At 36.7% G+C, this 22,741-nt stretch overlaps 1 protein-coding gene across 1 annotated transcript in view; it reads left to right on the plus strand.

Annotated features, from left to right (window-relative positions):
* The first annotated feature begins 216 nt into the window (after positions 1-216).
* The window catches only part of LOC149935004 (uncharacterized), a 40,112-nt gene continuing 17,587 nt past the window's right edge, over positions 217-22,741 (plus strand). Inside the window, exon 1 of the mRNA XM_090153505.1 lies at positions 217-1,057. Coding sequence (XP_090009631.1) covers positions 217-1,057 — 841 coding nt within the window. The remainder of the gene's footprint in view (positions 1,058-22,741) is intronic.

Below are 22,741 nucleotides of genomic sequence, written 5' to 3' on the forward strand. Positions count from 1 at the left end.
TCAGACGACGCTGAACCACGAAATTGAAAAGACGTCAAATGGTGGTCCTCTTTTCGCCCGGTTGTTCCTCTTCTGCCGTTGCCATATTAGCGCGTACGCTTTTAAAGTCGCGTTTGATCTAAAAAGATTCTATTTCCTAGCTTGTTTAATTGAAGATTTAACGCTTGTGTGTGTGTTTCGAGTATTAGCTCTCCCGTGATGGGGAGATTGCCGACGATGAGCCGGTGTCGAATTAGTACCGTGGCCGCGTCTTGCGTCTTGCTTTTGTGCGTGGCCGCGTGTCCCGTAAGGTGTCAGGATGACATTGACGATCTGAATGGACCCTTACCGGTCAGTTCCTTGGAAATCGCCTCCGAAATCGGACACAATGACACGACGCTAACGACGGTAAATACGGAAACGACGACGGACTCGGTCGCTGAAACCAAATTACCCGATTCCAAGACGGATAAACCGGATACTCTGCCCGAGAATTCTCTCACTCATTCGTCCACCGAGCAACCGGATAACCTGTCTCCCAGCTCGAGTTCGACGACTGAAGAACAGCCAGTTAGTATCCCTACCAGCACCAGTTCGGCCCGACCGGATAGTTCTAGTGAAAGTACCACTCAACCGCCGACAAGTACCGAATTACCGGCTACGACTACTACCATTGTTGCCGAAACAACCGTTACGTCAACAGACCCTGCCACCACCGAAACGATCAATCTGGCACCGGATGAAGTTCCCGCTTCTTCTACTTCTTCCACCGAAAAACCGGAAGTCTCATCATTGGAATCGACCATCGAGAACGACCAGAAACCGCGTAAAGAAAAACAGTTGAAATTCGACGAGAATGACTTGAGAGCTTCGGTACCCAAGGAGTGCTCTTGCCAGGATGGCGTCGTGGAACAAAAGGACCCGTCCAGTTGTCAAGCCAAACGCGTGACCACCGACCCTCAGTGCCCTTGTCGACAAGTGTGCGCCAAACAGTCTGGACAGAAATGCGATTCTTCGGATCCAGCCTGCGACGTCGAATTTGGATTGAAGTGTAACTTGGAGGCTAAATCCTGCCACGGTTAGTGTCATTCTTAATCAAAACTTAAAGGCTTAGGTTTGCTTCTGCCTGCCCCCCTTAAATGAACTTGCCTGAAAAGCAAATACCCTGGTGGTAGGCCAACCGCTGAACATGTTGGCCCACCACCAGGGTATTTGCTTTTCAGGCAAGTTATCTTAAAGGGGAACAGGCAGAAGCAAACCTAAGCCTTTAACTATTAACTAGACTACGATTTTATCCTGTATATTACAATTAATTAAACTTAATTAACTATTTACATTTATAATACACGTACATAAATAATTAATTCGTGACCGAATGATGAGAAATATTAATCGAAAATTAAATATGACGTAAAATTTTTGACGCGCCCTAACGTCCTTAAAACCGGTAAAAAAAAGTTCCGTTATAGTCGAATTTTAATTACTCCACACTTAGGAATCCAAATATGCCCCCCCTTCGCGTATTAATTTATGCGCTCCTCTGGACCAGTTATGCCAAAAGTTTAACCCTTTTTTTTCATTCGATCTCGTATTTCCGCGATGGAGTAAAACGGTCAAAAGAAAATATTGAAAAAAAATCATCGTCAGTCCTTCCTGAAGAACTGGTTTAATCCCGCAAAGTCACCTCGCTATAAAGATGCAGATTTCACGTTTTCCATCCCTAGAATTTCGCTGGAGTTTAAATTGAGGAAACATTATTTCCGCGAATTTTTCGCGCCCGTAAATGACTCGGTTTATGATACTTGATTTCTGACGACGTAGTAATCAATATGTGGAAATTGCAAAGGCGAAAAAAAAACCGTCTTAATAAGGTGTGGGATTGTGTGTTTTGGCCCGCGGGTTTAAGGCATAAGTCAGAATTTTAGTGGGTTAAGTGGTCAAGATTTTAGAATTTTTTTGCCAGCCGAGCTCGAACGATATTGCTTCGAGGGATAATTTTTATTTGTTTATTTTAACGGAATTTTCACGTGAACGCCTTCAAAGTTTAATGTGTTCTAATATTCTCGCTGATTTGAGCTTTATCACTGAATTACCAAATTGCCGGGTTGTTCAAAATGCATTTTGGAAATGCAAAATGCAAAATACCATTTGAAATTTAGCTTTGTTAGTTAGAAAAAGTATTTTTCATTTTGTATTTTGAGTTTCAGGGAAACTATTTTGCATTTTGTGGGTTTGATATGTGGAAAAACATTTTCAAAATGCTTTTTCAAAATGTTTTTACTCTAGTACCACCATTGCAGCTCTTGTAGATAAAGTTAGTCTGCTATTTACTCCCAAGTAATCATAAGGTGGCGATACTCAGTTACTCACTTACTCAGAAGCAGACGAACATTCGTACAGTGTCGCCATTAATTTCCCATGCTGGCAAAACATTTTGCATTTAGAAAAACCAATTTTAAAAATGCACGTTGTATTTTTATTTTGAGCTGCAAAAACCATTTTACATCTTACTTTTTGTTTTTAGAAAAACCAATTTTAAAAATGCATTTTATATTTTTATTTTGAGCTGCAAAAACCATTTTACATCTTACGTTTTGTTTTTAGAAAAACTAATTTTAAAAATGCATTTTGTATTTTTAATTTGAGCTGCAAAAACCATTTTACTTCTTACGTTTTGTTTTTAGAAAAACCAATTTTAAAAATGCATTTGGTATTTTATTTTGAGCTGCAAAAACCATTTTACATCTTACGTTTTGTTTTTAGAAAAACTAATTTTAAAAATGCATTTTGTATTTTTAATTTGAGCTGCAAAAACCATTTTACTTCTTACGTTTTGTTTTTAGAAAAACCAATTTTAAAAATGCATTTGGTATTTTATTTTGAGCTGCCAAAACCATTTTACATCTTACGTTTTGTTTTTAGAAAAACTAATTTTAAAAATGCATTTTGTATTTTTAATTTGAGCTGCAAAAACCATTTTACTTCTTACGTTTTGTTTTTAGAAAAACCAATTTTAAAAATGCATTTGGTATTTTATTTTGAGCTGCAAAAACCATTTTACATCTTACGTTTTGTTTTTAGAAAAACTAATTTTAAAAATGCATTTTGTATTTTTAATTTGAGCTGCAAAAACCATTTTACTTCTTACGTTTTGTTTTTAGAAAAACCAATTTTAAAAATGCATTTGGTATTTTATTTTGAGCTGCAAAAACCATTTTACATCTTACGTTTTGTTTTTAGAAAAACTAATTTAAAAAATGCATTTTGTATTTTTAATTTGAGCTGCAAAAACCATTTTACTTCTTACGTTTTGTTTTTAGAAAAACCAATTTTAAAAATGCATTTGGTATTTTATTTTGAGCTGCAAAAACCATTTTACATCTTACGTTTTGTTTTTAGAAAAACTAATTTTAAAAATGCATTTTGTATTTTTAATTTGAGCTGCAAAAACCATTTTACTTCTTACGTTTTGTTTTTAGAAAAACCAATTTTAAAAATGCATTTGGTATTTTATTTTGAGCTGCAAAAACCATTTTACATCTTACGTTTTGTTTTTAGAAAAACTAATTTTAAAAATGCATTTTGTATTTTTAATTTGAGCTGCAAAAACCATTTTACTTCTTACGTTTTGTTTTTAGAAAAACCAATTTTAAAAATGCATTTTGTATTTTTATTTCGAGCTGCAAAAACCATTTTACATCTTACGTTTTGTTTTTAGAAAAACCAATTTTAAAAATGCATTTTGTATTTTTAATTTGAGCTGCAAAAACCATTTTACTTCTTACGTTTTGTTTTTAGAAAAACCAATTTTAAAAATGCATTTGGTATTTTATTTTGAGCTGCAAAAACCATTTTACATCTTACGTTTTGTTTTTAGAAAAACTAATTTTAAAAATGCATTTTGTATTTTTAATTTGAGCTGCAAAAACCATTTTACTTCTTACGTTTTGTTTTTAGAAAAACCAATTTTAAAAATGCATTTGGTATTTTATTTTGAGCTGCAAAAACCATTTTACATCTTACGTTTTGTTTTTAGAAAAACTAATTTTAAAAATGCATTTTGTATTTTTAATTTGAGCTGCAAAAACCATTTTACTTCTTACGTTTTGTTTTTAGAAAAACCAATTTTAAAAATGCATTTGGTATTTTATTTTGAGCTGCAAAAACCATTTTACATCTTACGTTTTGTTTTTAGAAAAACTAATTTTAAAAATGCATTTTGTATTTTTAATTTGACCTGCAAAAACCATTTTACTTCTTACGTTTTGTTTTTAGAAAAACCAATTTTAAAAATGCATTTGGTATTTTATTTTGAGCTGCAAAAACCATTTTACATCTTACGTTTTGTTTTTAGAAAAACTAATTTTAAAAATGCATTTTGTATTTTTAATTTGAGCTGCAAAAACCATTTTACTTCTTACGTTTTGTTTTTAGAAAAACCAATTTTAAAAATGCATTTTGTATTTTTATTTCGAGCTGCAAAAACCATTTTACATCTTACGTTTTGTTTTTAGAAAAACCAATTTTAAAAATGCATTTGGTATTTTATTTTGAGCTGCAAAAACCATTTTACATCTTACGTTTGGTTTTTAGAAAAACCAATTTTAAAAATGCATTTTATATTTTTATTTTGAGCTGCAAAAACCATTTTACATCTTACGTTTTGCATTTAGAAAAAAACCATTTTAAAAATGCATTTTGTATTTTTATTTTGAGCTGCAAAAACCATTTTACATCTTACATTTTGCATTTAGAAAAACCAATTTTCAAAATGTATTTTGTATTTTGAGTTACGGAGAAAGTATTTTGCATTTTGAATTATGGATAAACTATTTTTCATTTTGAAAAAAAAAGCGCATTTTGAACAACCCTGCCATATCCTAAAAAAATTGGGTTATAAGCTAACGAAACGTACTGACAAAATTCCATTTTTTTGGTGAAACCGAACATTTTAAATACCCTTAATTATTTCAAGATAAATGGAGCTCTTAATGGGAAATAAAAAGTGAAGAGAAAAATATATTTATTGCATTTGAAATTCCTTTGAAAATGGTTTTCATGTCGTCGAAATAAATTCCCGGTAAAAAGGTGGGCCTCTTTCGAATGTCGAGAGTTGTACAATCCAAGTAATAATACTTATATAAAGAATTCCGCCTCAGAGGCAAAGATAGAGAATATTATCCCCGTCTTTAAGTCTATACGATCCGTGCGTGTGCGAGAGAATATTATATACGGGACTAAAGAATGTAAGAAAATGTGGTCATAACGCGGAAACGACTAATCTATAACGAAAAGAACATATTAGTTGATTGGGAAAAACAGTAGATTCCTTTTCGGTTGTTTTCGTTGACATTTGACGGTTGTAAAAATAGTAACCACCCAAACGTAGTACCGGTTGGTAGACGCTGGTACCCAAAGGGATGTTGCTTCTTTCGATAGATAACATTGTTATTCAAAAATGGGGAAAAACAAATATGGGACGTTTTTATATCAACGGTCGCGTTCTTGTTTACCAAAATAGATTCTCTCCATTGAACCGAAATGAACACATTTCTTTATTGATACGAATATTTTAATCTTACTCTAGTACTTTTAAATACTGCCAAGTTGTTGGAGTGGATTTAATGAGTTCATTATGAAGTGTTTTTTTATCCTTTTTCGTAGTGAAAGTTCCTTATTTGTTTAGATCATTTTTGGAAAATAAAGAACTTCAATTTATAGATTGATTTAGACCCTATATCGATTTGTTCATACACTTAAATAATATAAGATAAAGGGTTATCTTTAATTCATTTTTCATTACCCCAAAACTGTTTGCGATGGTTTCCAACTATACTATTTAATCACCAATGTTGATAGTTCATAGTTCAGTAGACTGGTATTCTCTTTTTGGATAGCTTTATATATCAGCTACTATTCCCAATAAAGCCAGAAATCTTTCGCAGTATTGATGAATCCTAAAATAATGAAACGGGTTTGCTATTGAACTTTTGTGGTTTATTTTTACGCACATTCCAAGGGATTTGTGTGTATTGGTTTCACGTACAGTGTAGCCGATGCCGCCGTGTCGTACATAACTCTTTACCAGTTAAGGTTATAAATTTCATCGATATCTACATTTACCGGCCTCGGTATCGCAATATATTTTTTTAAATGTTAGCCCAAGAAGTTAATCATTTTTCCATATTAGTGGTTTTTGGCGATTTTAAACTTTAAGGGGGAAGAATACGGTAAAAGCCTCTTTTTCGTTCAAGCTGAACGTTTCTGTTTTAACAATTACATAATGTAATTATATTTTTCTTATTAGGCTGAACCTTCCTCTAGTGCTTAAAATAATTTTGATAATTCTAATATTAATAGTGAACGATATATAAGGTCCTAACTAAAGGGTAGTTTGGGCACTTGCCCAACTTGTTTAGCTCCGGTGGTCCGAATTAAAACGTAATAACTTAATTACTTTTATATTTAAGATTGTGAAAATTATTTTAAGCACTAAACAAGAGGCTGTCCTACACTTAAATATTAATTTTATAAGTTAAAATCAAAATTAAAAGAGTTCAGCTTGAAATAGCGCGAAAGCCACTGTAGTCTTCCCCCTTAAATCTATATACTTTTTTAAATTAAGAGCGATTTGGTTGAATATTATATTTTTTAGTTAATACCGATCACATCTGAACTACGTTTTTAATTTTAAGTGAGATTTCTGGCCAATTCGAGGGACCCCACAACCCGTGTACGCACTATTGTTATATTTGAGTTTCGTTACCTTATTTCAAAAACCCGGTATCTCGGAAAATTCGGTTTGTTTAAAAATTAATTTAAATTATCTTGTTCGCGTTCCACTACTTTATTTACAAAACTAGGTAACTCGAAAAATTCATTTTCGATAAAATTCCTCTTGGGTTTATTAAGTTAATGTACAAGATGATTGAAAATTTGTTCAAATTTAAATTTAATATTTAAAACATAGTTAATACATCGGGAGGATTGTGTGTACTTAAATATCAGTGACAAATTGTTCTACCTTTTAAGAAGACTTTATTTTAAAATTCTTAAAATTTACTTTCAAATCACCTTAGTGTTTACTATGAATTATATCTGGGTTTTGGATAACGGCCAACCACTAATTGTAACTATTTAAAAAATATAATATTTTTTAATGAAATAAATGTTTAAGAACAGTGGCGGACTGGCCATAGAGTGAACCTGCCCGATGGCAGGTGGGCCCCACGGACCGTTCATGAAGTGGGCCCCTCAAACATGATAGCGTTATAGTTGTTAAAGCTGGGGCCCTTTGTCTTCTGGCAGCCCGAAATATTAGACCCAGTCCGCCACTGTTTAAGAAAGTCTCCATTTTCAAATTAAAGACCAAGAAATCAACAATGGAATTACACTATTTAAAAAGTTCTTAAAAACCTTTTTAAAGAATCTAATAAATCTCTTAATTTTTTAATTCGAATATTAACTTTTCTATTCGTTCAATAACGACCCATTCGCGTTCGATGTCAATCTTCGGTCTGTCATTCGCGTGAATAATTTCCACCCTTTAGGTAAAAATAACAATGCATAGGCTTTGGGAGTGAAAATGAGTGCCCACGCCCCTGCTAGAGACTCTTAGAGTGGGTCTCGGGGAGAACATTGGATTAATTTTAGAAAACTGGGAAAAACATTTTTCTTTCATCCTTGAGATGCTGATGAAGTCAGAACGCGAAAACCAAAAGAGGTTGACTAGCTTTTTGGGGGAATTTTGAACGCGCCCCTGCGTCACGTGGACACCCTATTAATGTAATGAAAGGCCCATTATCTTGACCTTCTTTTATAGTCATCGATTTTCGTGGCGAAGATTAAAAGCCTTGTCCAGTGGGGAAATTTAATGGTCATCTGTTGGACCGAATTTGACCACCGAAGGGCGTGATTGTTCGCCTATAACACGTTTAAATGTAGCTAAAGTGTAGATGCTAGAAAAGTAAATTTGACTTAAAAGGATTCCTTATTATTTTTAAAACAGGATTTTAGTCCAAGCTCGAAAGAAAACGTATATTTATATATTTTTTTAATAATAATAATTGAATATAATGGATAGTGATGTAATTTCTTGAGGGGAAATTTATCAATTTATTTTATAAATAAAGAAACGAGCGGTTTAGGTTTAAAAAAATAATGACTTCCAAGACCTGAGAGACGTCAACTCATTAGCTATATGTTCTCTTAAGAGCTAATTTAAGTCTAATTATAGGATCCGCGTTCGGCAGTCAAATAAGAAAAAGGTTGAATGTCTTGGAACTTCGCGTAACCTCCAATTAGAAGCTGCCCGCAGTGCGCGGAATATCAAAATTAAGAGTTCCCTCTAAAAGAAAAATAATCGGGTCCTTTATAAAGGCTGACTTTGTTTTTTCCAAGTATATATTTATTTTTTCTGATGTAAAATGACTATGTTGAAACGATAATACTCGAAGTTCCCGTTCAACATTCGTATTTGTACCCGACGTAAAAATGTTTACCATTAATAAATGGGATTAAATATGTAAAACAAAATAAATAAATTACCATATTTGAGTAAATTTTCTACTTTATTCGCAATTATAAGGTCTCATTTGAACCGAGTAGCCTTTGAGTAGTATAAATTTTTTAATATGTCGCGCCAAAGGTAATAATTTTCAACCCCCATAATTCAAACATTTCGGCTCGTTAAAAATCACAATAGTTTTTTTCCTTCTATTTTTAAGATTAGGACAATGACGAGAGGTTAAGTCGTAATCGCTTATCCTCTTCCCGGAACTAATAAGAGTATTAAATATAGGTTAGAAACTTAGCATTAAATAATCACGCTTTTTATATTTAGAACTTTAACGTTATCAAAAACGTGGAAAAACGTTTTAGATTTTACGGTTTATTTTCCAAAATATTTATCTTAAAAATGAATAGGCGATATACTTATAAACCGGGGTTTTATTTGGCCTAGATTTTTCTTCTTTTCCAGCGTTGGTATGATCATTACTAATATTGGAGTGTGAAAAACCAATTTTTCGACCCCCAACTTCCTACATCTTCAATGATGCGAAATACTTGATTTACCCATGGAATAACCAGAGATTTAGCATTTCGATAATTGAGAAGCAAATGAACCGTTTTATCATAAATATTTCTATCCTTTATTATCTGCCGCCGGTACTTTTTTACACAATAGAAGGATATAGAATTTAGAATCAATTTTTAATTTACAAACTTCCCGCTATTTTAGCTAGTTGATTTAAGCGATGGATACGAATCATTTTGGGAGGTATTTCTTCAAGCCAGAAATTTATGTGTAGATTTTTTCCCAGACTGAAGACAGACAGTTTATGATACTTGACACTGCTTTAATTTTCCTGTATGTTAAATCATGGTTTAAAAGACTATTTTGAGACGTAGCTTTCAGGCAAGCACTATTTTTCCCGCTTTGTACCCCGCTGCATGGGTAAATAGTCTTAGGAAATGTTTTTAACTAAAAGAATGCCTCAATCCACACATTTTTCTAATGCTCAGACAATGATTCAAACCCCATTCGACTTTCACATGCAAAAAATGGAAAATATTTTGCATACTTTTTTGATATTTATAGCCCATAAACGTTGGGGACATTTTTATAAATTATTTTTAAGCGTATTCTTTTCAACCTTTCCTCATTTCGAATTACGTCTTGTCTTTCGAAAATATTTTAAAGTCGTCCTAACGGACACGCGTGATTCGATGATAAACAGCGTAGCGGGAGGGATGGAAAGAGGGGAGAGTTAGCCGAGTTCGTGGAAAGTCTGATTTTAATTATAATTTTGGGGACGTCTCGAAAATGGCCTCTGTGGAATGAATAGGAGAGATCTGCCGCCCGTTGAAAACGCTCGCTAGTAGGCTGTTTAGAGGTGCTTTTTTTTCGGGTGTATCTGGAGAAAATATGTCCTCAGAAGGAAATTAACGTCTTTGGCCAATGACTCTTACGACTTTGTAATGAAGTCAAAGAGAAAACGAACTGACGAATGTTTTTCTTTCGAGTTACGCCACCCATTTCCAAATGAGTTTTTCCAGCTAGAAATTGTAGGTAATAGTTGACGTTTCGCGTCAGTCGCGACGCGCCTCATCTCCTTACGAAGACTATACCCGATTTTCAGTTCTTGAAGGTAGTGTCTATTAATTTTGGGATGGGACTATAAAGATTAGTGTAGGGAGAAGAGCGGGCCCCGTGCTTGACGACACCCCGGGCTACATCCGGTAGCTTCGACCTAGCTTTTTCTTTTTTATACACGCGTATTTTTATATACTCGTATTATACGCATCTTTTTTTGAACGTTCTTATTATAGGTTTAAAACACGGCGAATAAGACCTACATCGATTCCATTTTGGCTTTATCATCCCCCATTTTCGTTTTCGCAATAATTTGAGAGACACACCTTCGCGTGTTGAGGGATAGTCAGATGTTGACGATAGGGTGGGTGTTCAGTTTACTCGTTACGCGAGTAGATCACGAACGAAACACCTGTAGACAGTACGGCTTAGGAAAGATGCAGCGTTGCCAGACGTACGATAATAATTGTACACGTCGATAATTTCAAGTTAATTTTTGGGCCGTACGATAATTTCATCGGCGTACGCACTTTTCGTTATTTCAGCCTCCAAGTTCGATAATTTACGATAATATTTTCAGGGTGACCATTTTTCTCCTATAATTTCATTAAATTTCATCTAATAACCTATATTTGAACTCAAAAGTCTGAAGAAATTAAAATAGTTGATATTTTACCCTTAGAAGTCTTTAAAACGTCCTAGTTTTAAAAGATGCTTTTTTCAACACTTCGCCGATAGCTAGTTTTCGACTATTTCTATCGGTTATCAACTTAATTTTGAATGTTATACCCCCCTTTAAACAATTTTGAAAACCGTTCTCTTATTGTATAATTAATTTAATCCAATTTCCCCCCCCCCCAATTTTCCTCCTATATTTTAATATATTTCTCTGATATCCTATAATTCCTTTAAAGGATTTTTAAATATTCTGTTGTCAGCCTAAATTTTAATTTGACAGAAAACCGATTTTTAATATGAGTTTTTGGTTTTAGTCAAGATTTTTTCAAAGTTCTAAACTTGATTTAAGCTTTATTTCCTATTTTAATAATAAGCTTTATTAAAAAATTTATTTTATCGTAAACATAACTTTGACCAATTTCAATATCAATATTCTCACAAAATTCAGATTAACCGCAAATATTTAGGCGTACGATATTTTTATCTGCAATCTATAATTTTTTGGCTATTGTACGATAATTTGATTTTCAAGATCTGGCAACACTGGAAAGATGACAGTAGACCTAATTTCTTCAAACCTGAAACGGATTTTCTTTTTAATTCTTCGCTTTATGGTTAAAGTAGTTATTTAGAGAGAATTTCCTATGGACGTTGTTGAAATTTAAGGAACTATTGACATAAATTAAAATGCCGAAGAAATTTTTTGGTTAATTTACGCGAACCGGTTTTACGAAATCACGAAGATTTTTCATTTCGCCCTCTTTAAACTTTTACCGACAAGTTTGAAGCCATTCCCTCGGACAGTCGTTATGAATATAATAGAAAATTAATAATAAGCCGGTAAAGGATGACCCACATTTTTGCCCGTTGGTTTGAGTGTATTCAATTTCGTCTTTCAAATCTCAGCGGTCAGGTGTTCCGAATAAGTTTGACATAAAAATGGACTTTAGTCGCAAAAGCGTCGAGCGAAAACTGCGCAATCTAGTGTGGCATTTTAAGAAAGAAAAATTATCTAGGTTTTAAAGGAAATTCTGGTATAAAATCGGAGTTTTTACGGGAAATATCGCAGTTCGATGAAAGGCGTTGTAACGCAACGAGGCCTACCTACGAACGCATCCGCTGACGACATAGTCTCGCAACCAGCGAGAAAGGGGTTAAGGACGAAGACACACTTGCCTAATTAGCGACGACCATGGCCTCGGTTCTTCCCTGCGTTCGAAAAACAACTTTTTATCCCCAAAAAATTAATTCGCGAACCCTACTCCGTAAATATAATCTGTACATTCTGTAATTGCGTTTTCGAAGCGTCTTTTAATGGGTACGACCTTAGTCGATGAGAACGTGGTTTGTCACAGCGTTGCAGCTGGTGGCTCCGCTAAATTGTCGCCATTAAAGAATTTTTTTGACGAGATATCGGTCGCGGTTCCAGCGATTTATAATCTTAAATAATGATGGGCCTTCTCATTTCGCTTGACGTTTTCATGATTGGATTTTCTCAGCCGGTGAGCTCCCGGCTCCGGCGTTCGGGTTAAAAAGCTCCGGGAATTACGACCTTGAGAAAAGCCAACGAACCTCCGCAACCATCTAGGCCTATAGTCGGGTACTCGGTACACCCCGGTTCGCCCCGCAACGGGAGGTGGTTGCTGTAACGACTGTTCCCTAACTTTGAACGCGTTATTAGGTAAACTCGCGCGTCGACTATACTTAATCGCAGCGGCGGTGTTGCCTTCTTCAAGACGCGGTCGAGGGGCCCGCGGGGGCCACCACCAACGCTGGCCTCCACGCGTCCTCCCCCCCCTTACCGTTCGCGAGACCACGCGCGTCTTCGCGGTAATAATATTTTTGTTGGCGCCCCTGCTCTTCGCATCCTTCAATTATTCGGAGAGCCCGGAGGCGTAGGCTACCGTGCGCCTGCCGTCGGGTCAAAGGTCGCCGGCGGACGTTATATAGCTTCGATACATCCAGTTTCTTTACCATCGGCGTCTCGTTGGAGTTCGCGGCTTCCAAGATTTCGTTTTTTTCCACCGTTTGAGTCGCGTCAAAGGTGACCCGACAGGTCACTCGATAAAGCCCCTACGCAGATTTTACTATCTCCCTTCTTTCGCTTTCAATAGCGGGTGAATCCCCCGTGAAGATGGTTTTCCATATCGCCGCTTTCGATTTTTATCCGTCGCTGGCGGATAATGGGCCACTTCCGGTACCACCGTTTACTTAATTCATCACGCCGCGAAGTAACTTAACCTCGACTCCCGTCGACCGGCGCGTCACACTCGTTTGAGGAACTGCCATTCCCGGCGGGGATGGCAGAGACCCAGCTTGAAACCGCTGGGAACCTTTGACATTCTTCAGACTTTCGCCGCTTGGGCCACCGTGTTTCCTTCTCGGGTTACTGACTTTCTTCGGGCTTCTCCGTACATTTTCCCCGTTCATAAATAATCAAGTACAAAGTCTTCGTTTCCTGTTGTGTCAGAGACTGGGCACGCTACGCCGTCCTAACGGCTATTTTTCTTATCCCTAAAGTGTTGGTAATCTTTCAAGAAAGAGCAGAGAATTCGCGGGTACGTCCGTTGAGAACGTTCGAATTGGCTCGTGTTTTAAAAAGGGAATCTTTATCGCACGCTTGCTTCGGGTAATTGGCTTCTTTGTTTCGATTTGAATGGACCGTTCTCGCCCTCTTAATTCGATTTGACGTTGGATGTCCAAAGTGCCGGGGAAGAGTTAAGCTTCGGAGACACCTAATCTAAAACCGTCGTTCCGTAACGCGACAACGATACAAACTTTCCAGGAGCTTCCTGTCGCTAATAAGATCGGCAACGCGATGTTAAACTATTGTTCCTCTTATAAAAGACCGCGATCTGTCCACTTTTCACTTCCTAACTTATTTGTTGACGAATTTATTTACACTATGGAGGACCTTGTCGATGGTCGACCGCGATCGACATATAGACCGTGATTCTTAACCACCATCAACCTTCAACGGCCCTCGGTAATCCGTGAATCGAACAAAGGGGAAACACTAGTAACTTTTAACGCCATCCAACGATCTCTCGGAGATAACGGACGCAAAACGAGAATACCCGAAACAAGTGGTTGAACAAACTGCCGTTGTTGTATTTTCTTGTTTCGAACCTTTGTCCCCAAAAAAAAAACGAGAAAAACTATCGGAGAAGGGGTTTTTAGGGAAAAACGGATACTTTTTTCGAAGGTAAATGGAAACATTGTTGTACAGTTATAGGGCGCGAAAGGCGAGTAGTTCCGGTCGAAGTGGCAGCCCGCGGGGGACGCGAAAAAACCTCCTTTACTATCAAAGATGTCCCGGCTCGGTGAAGGTCGAATAAGTCAGTCGAATTCCGTAGCGAAAGAAGACGGGGTCTGCTATAAATATTGGTCTTGCTTCGCTAACCGATTTTTTTCGCGTCCTAAAGTCCCCGGGTATAGAAGCTCCACTCGGACGTGTCCGATTTCGAATCCGACGTGATCTAATACGGTGGCGGCGGGTACACGGTTGTTAAATTCAAATAGCCGTGACGTACGCTCTTTAAATGCCGGGTTTCGTTACGACAGTAAACGAATGACTTTTATATATACACTTCGTCTCTGTAGGGCAAATAATATACTTATTCCAAAAAAAACTGTAATTGAAGAATTCCAACTTACATCGCGTAATCGGAATTAAAATCTCTTATTTTATAGCCCCCCCCCCCCCCCCGTGATGGGCGTTAAATACAGGGTGTTTCAAAAGGTTATGCCCTGTGATAACGCTACAAATTGCAAAAGCAACCCGTACTAAAACCACATCGACGTTCTAACACGGATAAGTGTTTCAAAAGGTTATACAAAAGGTTTAAGGAGTTGTAGGGGGTGAGTTGAGAAGTATGCCTGTTTTTTTTTTTTTTTTCACCATTTCCCTACGATGAGTTAAAAGAGCGCCAGAGAGCTTCAAAGTGTGGCCTACTAGCCCCTGGAAGTAGGCTGCAACAAGTGCAAAACCAAGCAGCAGGGACTAAAAATACTGTTTCAGTTTCCTTTTTTACGCTGGTTACTTACAAAGTCATTTTTCACCTATCACACGAACCCAAACCTCAATGTTCGCGTTTCCCTGCTGCTTGGTTTTGCGCGTGTTGCAGCCTACTTCCAGGGACTAGTAGGCCACACTTTGGGGAAAAAAACCGGCATACTTCTCAACTCACCCCCTACAACTCCTTAATTTTTTTGCTTAACCTTTTGAAACACCCTGTATATAAAAAAATGTTGTTTTTCTGTCGCCGGTTGACATTCCGTTCCGGAGCTGAGAGTACTTATGAAAAGGTAATGGAAACGACAAGGCCAGCAACATTCTGTCGGTAATTACGAGCTAGCCGACCGTTTTAGATTTAGGGGTGTCTTTTTCTTTTCTCGAATAATTCGTACACTTTGGTAAATTTGAACCGGTAATTACCCCCCAGCCCTTCATTCGAGTTCGAATCGATTCTTTTTACATCGACGCATCTCGGCGTTGCTAATTTGTAATCGAGAAGTGAAAAGGTCTGAGAGAGATTTGCGGCGTTTGCGAAAGCGATCCGACGTGTACGCTCGTAAGCGAACTGAAAAATGGATCGGTTTAGATTTGTATCGCAACGAAGTGATTGAATTTGAAACGCGGAGGTTGAGTTCCGATGTCGCGCCAATGCCGTCTTTAATAGTACTTAAAAACAAAGTTGAACCCACGATACCCTAAAATTTCGAAATCGCATTCCTCGATAGTCGCGTGCTTGTAGGTAGATATACCCGTGTCTGGTATAACGGGACAAGAACGTGGGATTGTTGCCAATTGATAAATAGATATATTCGCTTTATTTTTCCAATGTTTTAAACCCGCGCCCTTAGGCCCTTTGGACCCGTAACACCGAGAAGTTGTTTGTAAAAGTTTACCCCGAGAGTTATCCAGGCAAAACAAAACTGCTTTTTGAGCCGCACTGTTTAATAGATTCTGATCTGTCGGCGGGTTAGGCCGGTAATCAAAGTCTAGCTATCTCGGTTTGCTTTACCCGCTCGACCTTGTATCTTGAAAAGTAGGCGTGTGTTTGCACCATTTATATTTCCTCTTTACGCCTAATGGTTTCCAGCTTCTCTCTTGGAACTTCCTCTTCCGCTTTATAGCGCCTATAAAGTCACCATTACGCAGAAAAAAAGATGATTTATAAAATGGCCATCTGATACGTCGTCCAAATCGCCGATTTAAAACTCATTTTCTCGTATTTGTAACGGTAACTTACCTCGAAATTTGATCCATATCACCACGTGGACTGTAAGAGTATATTTCTGTCTACTGTCGGGAGAATTACACTAAGTTCTTTTCACCTGTTCTCGGACTAAAAGTGTACTATTTTTACCCTAAAACGTTTTATTACCTGTTTCCGCCCTATAAACTATTCGCTTGTTCCGGAGTATTAGGGCTACTCTTTTTACTCCTTCTGAAAAGGAGGTGTAAAGAGAGTAAATCGGATTTAGTTGTCTGCTAGCCAGAATTTATCTGCTAAAAAAGGCTCAAGCAGGCATTTTGGAAAAACATTTTTAATCCGAGTCAAACTATTCGCCACCACAGAGTCGGAGAAAAATGACGTCATAGCCTTACTCTTCTTACCCTACTATGAAATCCCAGGTTACAATGCGTGGGAGGATAGTGACAAGCCCTTCATGACACGCGAGCCAACAGCTTCTTACACTTATAATTAAAGTTAACCCTAACAAGTTTTTATGGAAGGGGAAATTGAAGAACTGTAGGGATAACCCCAGAAATTATCGGGTAGAGAACTTGCAAACTCAACGCGGAATGAGTAACTCTGATTTTTAACCCAGTGCCACAAGCTGGAATGGAACCCGGCTCCTCTTGCTGCGTGGGGAAATTGCTAAGCACTCCACCACCCCACATTAAAGTCGCTAGTTTATTTAGGCCTAAGGTGGTGCCTTGGGTATTAGCCTAGCTGATTATTATTATTATTATTATTATTTATTATTAATAATACATTTCCGTTCTTGGCTGTTTATATTCTTACTAAAATGATAAATTACCTATACGTAGACTGTCATATGCCTCAGATGGCCAAACAAATATCTTGGTTTTCTACTCCCTTTTTTTAAATAATTTCGTTAAGAGGCCTAATTAAACTAACGAACCAGAGCGCTAATTAGTTTCCGGCTCTCCGTCCTTGAACGTAAATTAATATCGGCAGCCCGTTGAGTCATTTTGAATTTTAAATTTTGGGAAAAACCTTATTAGCCGCTACCTTCTTCCTTAAGTGGTAATGTATTTTAACAGGTCCCTCATTTCGCGCCAATTATCGAGGGTTAAAGTGAGAAACGAGAACTGGCACCGTCAGATGGCGAGGTTACAGCGACCTCCCCCGCCCTGACCTTTTCTCGCTAATGATTCTCTTCTCGCGTGCATCCAGTAATGGTATCCAGTCGGCCAGAGATGCAGATATTCCGGCGTCTTAAAAGAGGCCTTAGTTAGGGACATTTGCGAGATGTAGGTGTACGATGGCTTCAACTAGGCGCGCGTTCCTCCCAGCCACCCGTCTTCCGTCCTCACTGAAAACCAGGTCGAAGGCAATCGCCATTAAGTCATCTTTCCAGCTGTTTTAAGGCGACGGTAATGAATTCTAATTACGGTATTGTCCATGGCGATTACTTTCGATGGGTTATTAGAAATCGTCTGACGTCACCGTAAAAACCTCGCGGTATGCGGGTATCTTTGAAGGTTCGAAATTTAAAATAAGCTCAGCCCCGATGACGAAGGTGACAAACATTTGCGTAGGGTTTTGAAAAGCGCGTCTAAGGATGACACTCGGTAGGACCACTTTTCGAAATATGTTTGTGATTGACACTTGGATGTTAATTTCGCGACTTATGTCGAAATACGTGGGTTCCAAAGACGTCGACTGGCTCTAAGAATCGACGCGTCCTTAACATTATTACCTATTGTTCGCGTATTTTTGGTATTGAAGAACTCACTCGTTTCGTATGCAAATCAGTCACGGGTAACCTCGTTTCCAGGTACCACGCTGGATCGTCAATGCGTGTTACGTTTACTCATTGCCCGATAATCGAGATGTCTAATACCTCGGGGTTTTCACCCCTATGCGTTTTAAACCTCCGAGGTTGCCACCATGTTAGGTTGGCTGCGAATGTAAATTATCTCTTATATCCAGGTCAACCGAGGTGGGCTCCTAAAGGCAGTCTGGTGTAAAGCGCAAAAGCGACCCTCAACTACCGATCTGTTTTGGCCCAAATAAATTATTGGCTTTGGTAAAAAAAAACCCGCCTAAATGGAAATGAAATGTTTTTGGGGGTGCCTCGGCTACTTTCTTCCGAAGCAGAGAGAGAGAGCGATCCTTGACTCGACAAGGTTGTACGGGCCAGCTACGGATACAACTTTCAGCCAAGACTAAGAACCACTCCCAAACGAACCTCCCAAAAGCCGCGGGCCAAAACTCCGCTGTTATAAAAGAAAAGGTGGGTGTATATTATTACGTAGCTTTTCATTGTAACCGACATTTAGCGAGAAAGAGAGGAAAATATTTGCCAGACTTTGCTCGCGACCAGAATAATCTAGGTCGTTTGGGATTTATACTTCGAGTCAGAAGCGGACGTTTTCGTGTCAGCCCTATAAGAGAATTTAACCTCCAGATTATGTCGTATCGGTTTGAGACTGGGAAGCGAAGAATACGGTGGGGTCTAAACGGAATTAACGCTTTGATACTCGCGGCTTTTTTTTCAAATAATTATTGTAATTATTTTTTTATATTAGTTCAAAGGCATTTTAGAAAGGGAAGATTTTGATTTTTCCGCTTGTATAAATAGACTTTTACGCGTAGTAATTTCGAAGTTATTTTTTGCTCTAACGTAGTTCCTTTTGCGTTACCTTATTTAGAATTTTAAGACAACGAAACTGTGTTTTTAGTAACTGAACGTTTCCAATATTTGAAGTATTTTGAGTTTAATTTTTCTGCCTCCAAGAAAATTCACTCAATGTGGATGATTGGACGTTCGTTTCGAAATTTTCCACATCCAGTCACTGATTTTTATTTAAATTCCCCCTCCCCTTTTCCCCACTTGGTAAACTTGAACAGCGGCTTAGAAACCTCTATCTTTTCTTAATATTGGGCGCAAACAAACCTCCAGAACCCACTTTGGAAGCTTGGGTTATTTCGCCCGGTTTTTTCTTTCCGACTTAAAGAGGAGAATTCTGGAGAGGCGCTCATCTTCTCAATCAAAATCAGGTTTTGCGCAAATGTATGCTAAAACGCGCAACAAGAAGAGATTTAACGTTGGCAAGCGGGGAATCGTTTGGCTTTTGGTCGGTGTTTATTCCAAACCAATCTAGGTCGACCGTTCGCTTCTAACCATTATGTTCTCTTTCGGATGAGTTTTTCGTAATGCAGAAAATCTTTTTTTCCTTTTTGTTTTAGTTAATACGAATCCTCATCCATCTAACCTCTATTTATTGTAATTTCCAAATGTACAGAAGAAGATGGCTCCCCAAACCAGTTTCACTTGTCTATCTTTCTAAATTTTCAATAGTTTCCTCGACTATTACCAATGCTATCATTTAACTTAAAACGTTTTTATTAAATTATAAATATCTTTTTTGTTGGACGATATGTCGTATTTCCATAAATTACGATTGATTTAAATGAAACTTTTTTTATTTCATGATTTGAAATTTATTTCCCAAGTTAACATTGCGCCAAAATAACGGATAGTAAATCGATTTTTAAAAATAAAGTACAAATAAGATTAAAGTCTCTAAAAATTTACGAGTGATAACCCTTACGAAATTTGGGTCCAACTGTAATTAAGACGCGTCCCGTTTGAATCCAATTCTGTTTGGGTCAAATCGGAATAAAGTGTAATTTCACGCGTTTGTAATTGAATCAAATGCACCAAGCCTACAAGGGGCACCAAGAGGGTAATTTTAGTAAATGCGTCCACCCCTATGAACCAAAAACGATATCACATTCTCTGACGGACTGGCGTCTGGCCCCTGACGACATACTAAATCTGGCAGCAAAATGAATTTTCCTTCAATTTCTCAATTATAAATTGAGGAAGCGCCTAGCTCGCTATTGAAAGGGGCACTAAAATTTACTTTGGCGGCCTAGGGCCCCATAAAGTCTTAATCCGGCCCTGGTAACATATTTTGGATTGTTATTTTCACCCGAGCTCTTCAGTTTCCCCTTCCATAAACATTTGTCGAGATTAACGGTAAAAGTTAGTGTAGGGAGCTGTTGGCTCGTGTGGCATGAAGGGCTTGCCACCACCCTCCTACGCATTGTAACCCGGTCACGTGAATTAATGGCTTTAAAAGTCACTTGATAACTTAGGCCTAAGGTGGTGCCTTGGGTATTAGCCTAGCCATTTATTATTATTATTTGACCACCATTTTTGTAAAAGAAGAAATTTTCTATGGTGGAATTCGTGAAAGCGGTACTGGAAATATATTTCACGAATTTCTAATTTTCCCCGTAAGTTATAATAAACGCTCATCCGAAACTAAGAAACTCACTGATTCCCGAATCGTGCATCTCGAAATTGTTTTGAACAACTTGTTTCGCTCCCGTGGTTAACCTTTAACACCTCACAAATCACTTTTCGAAAGGCCAATATCTCTCCCGGAGATAATCGACAAGTTTCTCGAAACGACCTTTGTATATTATTAAGTTCTTGACGAATACTTATTCTACTGGAACTAATTTATTAATATATGATAATTAACAAAATATAAATTGCGCCGGGTTCGCCTTTGAGAAAATTTTAACCGTATACTGCTGTCAACGGGATATCCTACTGGGTTTTTAAAGATGTATGAATGCTAAACAGTTGGTGAACCGAACAAAATCAAGTTATAATCTTTAGGTTGTAAGCCCATCTTGATTTATTTAGTACCATTATTAATTGTTTTGAAATCTGTGTATTAAAATAATTTATCCAAGTTTTTAGCGTCAGATATTGGGAAATTTAACCACAACCCACAATTTTTTAGTCTCATATCTTTCAATCCTAGTACACCTTCATCTAACATTTAATAACTATTTTATATTTATCATACTATAACAAAAGTCAGTCTTAAGCATTTATAACATTCTATATCTATTGTTTAGTGCTATTTTTGAATAAAACTATTTTTTTATTAAAAACCTAGCTTAAATTGTGTTTTGAACTCTTCGTCATTCTTTACTAGGGTTGTGAAAAAAATTCTTAAAAAACACAAAACACTTTTAATCTATTTTTCGCTTTTGTTTAACCGTGCATACATATTAAAAATCAACTAAAAACTAATGAGTTTTATTACAAGTCTCTGTTGACCAGAACAAATATTTAGTTTTAGTTTCGTTTTTTACAAGTCTCACCAGAACTAAGATTTAGTTTGTTTCATTTTCAATTTTGTATAAATGCAGGGTGATCAGGAAAATGCCTCGAAAATTTTATAGAAAAAATAGGAAATTTTCAAGAGAATTAAAGGAAAATATAGGAAAAACCATAAGCAACAATAAGGATTCTTATCGAAAAACAGTAGATAAAATTAAGTGAAATATAGGATGAAGAAAGGTACACGATGACGGAATGTTTTCGGGTTATATACTACATGAGAAAATCTAAGAAATTTAGAGGAAGGTATTGAAAATATAGGAAATATGGTTACCTTGTAAATGATTTAGAAATATAATCATTTCGGTAAAAAAATGTACAAACATTTTGGAATAATTTTTAGTTTTGTTTTTTAAATCACTTGGCTTAAACCATGGTTTAAGCCCGCCAACAATATCCTTTACTTAAAAATATTTGAACAAATATTTCTTACAAAAATATTTTTTTAAACTTTTCAATAAAACATTTATAAAACTGTATATATGATCTAACTATATAAAACGTTTTGTGTTTAGTACTTTGATGCTGTGGGTCATCGCAGGGGGGAATTAAAACGTTAAATAGAAATATATAACTTAGCTCCCATAAATGTGGTTTTTCCTAGTTTGACTTGGCAGATGAAAAAACCTCAAGTTTCTAAATCGTTTAGTAACTTTCATTACATAATTAGACATATGATATATTTTTATTTCACTTAACCATATGACCATCTACGACTTCAGTTGAGAACTCCCAAAAAAAATAGGTTTCAAACTAGGTCTTAAGATGCTCTAACCGAAGATTACTAAATTTCTTTAAAAACAAATAATAAATAGGAAAAAGTTATTTAAACGTTAAGTAATATAATTAAGTAATATCCGACGATAAAATCTTGGTCATTGCATGAACGACCCGTAAAAATTTGAAAAAAATAGGTTGAACCATGATGACACCACTTGTCGAAATCATACGCAATGACCCAAATGCAAACTGTTATCGGTATCAATACATTTGAAAGGTAGGCATTTTTGTTCTATTTTGGGCGGTAAATTAAAACAGTTTAAGTTTGGGGTTGATGTATTGTTTTTCCGCAATTTCCAAATGATGTTTTCAAATCGAGTTTTCTTCAATTGAATATTCAATTAGTTTATCTTTCACTTTGATCTATTTTTGGGTCTTTTCCTTATTCGTTCGATTTCTGGTAAGAAAAACCATTAGAGTTATTATTGTTATTTGAGATATTATTCAATTTTGTCCGTTCGCCGCGTAACATACGATAATGGTGCTGGACACCTAAGGGAAAAAGTCTGAGACATTTCATCTCGAACGTTTCCTGATGAATGTTAAACCGTAAAATTCCGAAGCTTTTTATTAGTGATTGGGGGTGCGTCCTCCTTTTGGCTTTTGGGGCGAAAAACTGGTATTTTGACAGGATCCACGCCACTTTGTTTTTATCTCGGATAATCCAGCGAGGCTCCCTCGACAAATTATAGAGAGAACGGCAGACAACAAAAAGCTACCTTGTTGTCTGTGTATTATCGTAGATTTATTATAGTAATCAACATAAAAAAAAACATCGAAGACGGTTGAAGAAACCGT

Source organism: Leiobunum rupestre, chromosome 7, assembly GCF_980474605.1.
Source record: "Leiobunum rupestre chromosome 7, qqLeiRupe1.1.hap1, whole genome shotgun sequence".
Lineage (NCBI taxonomy): Eukaryota > Metazoa > Arthropoda > Arachnida > Opiliones > Sclerosomatidae > Leiobunum > Leiobunum rupestre.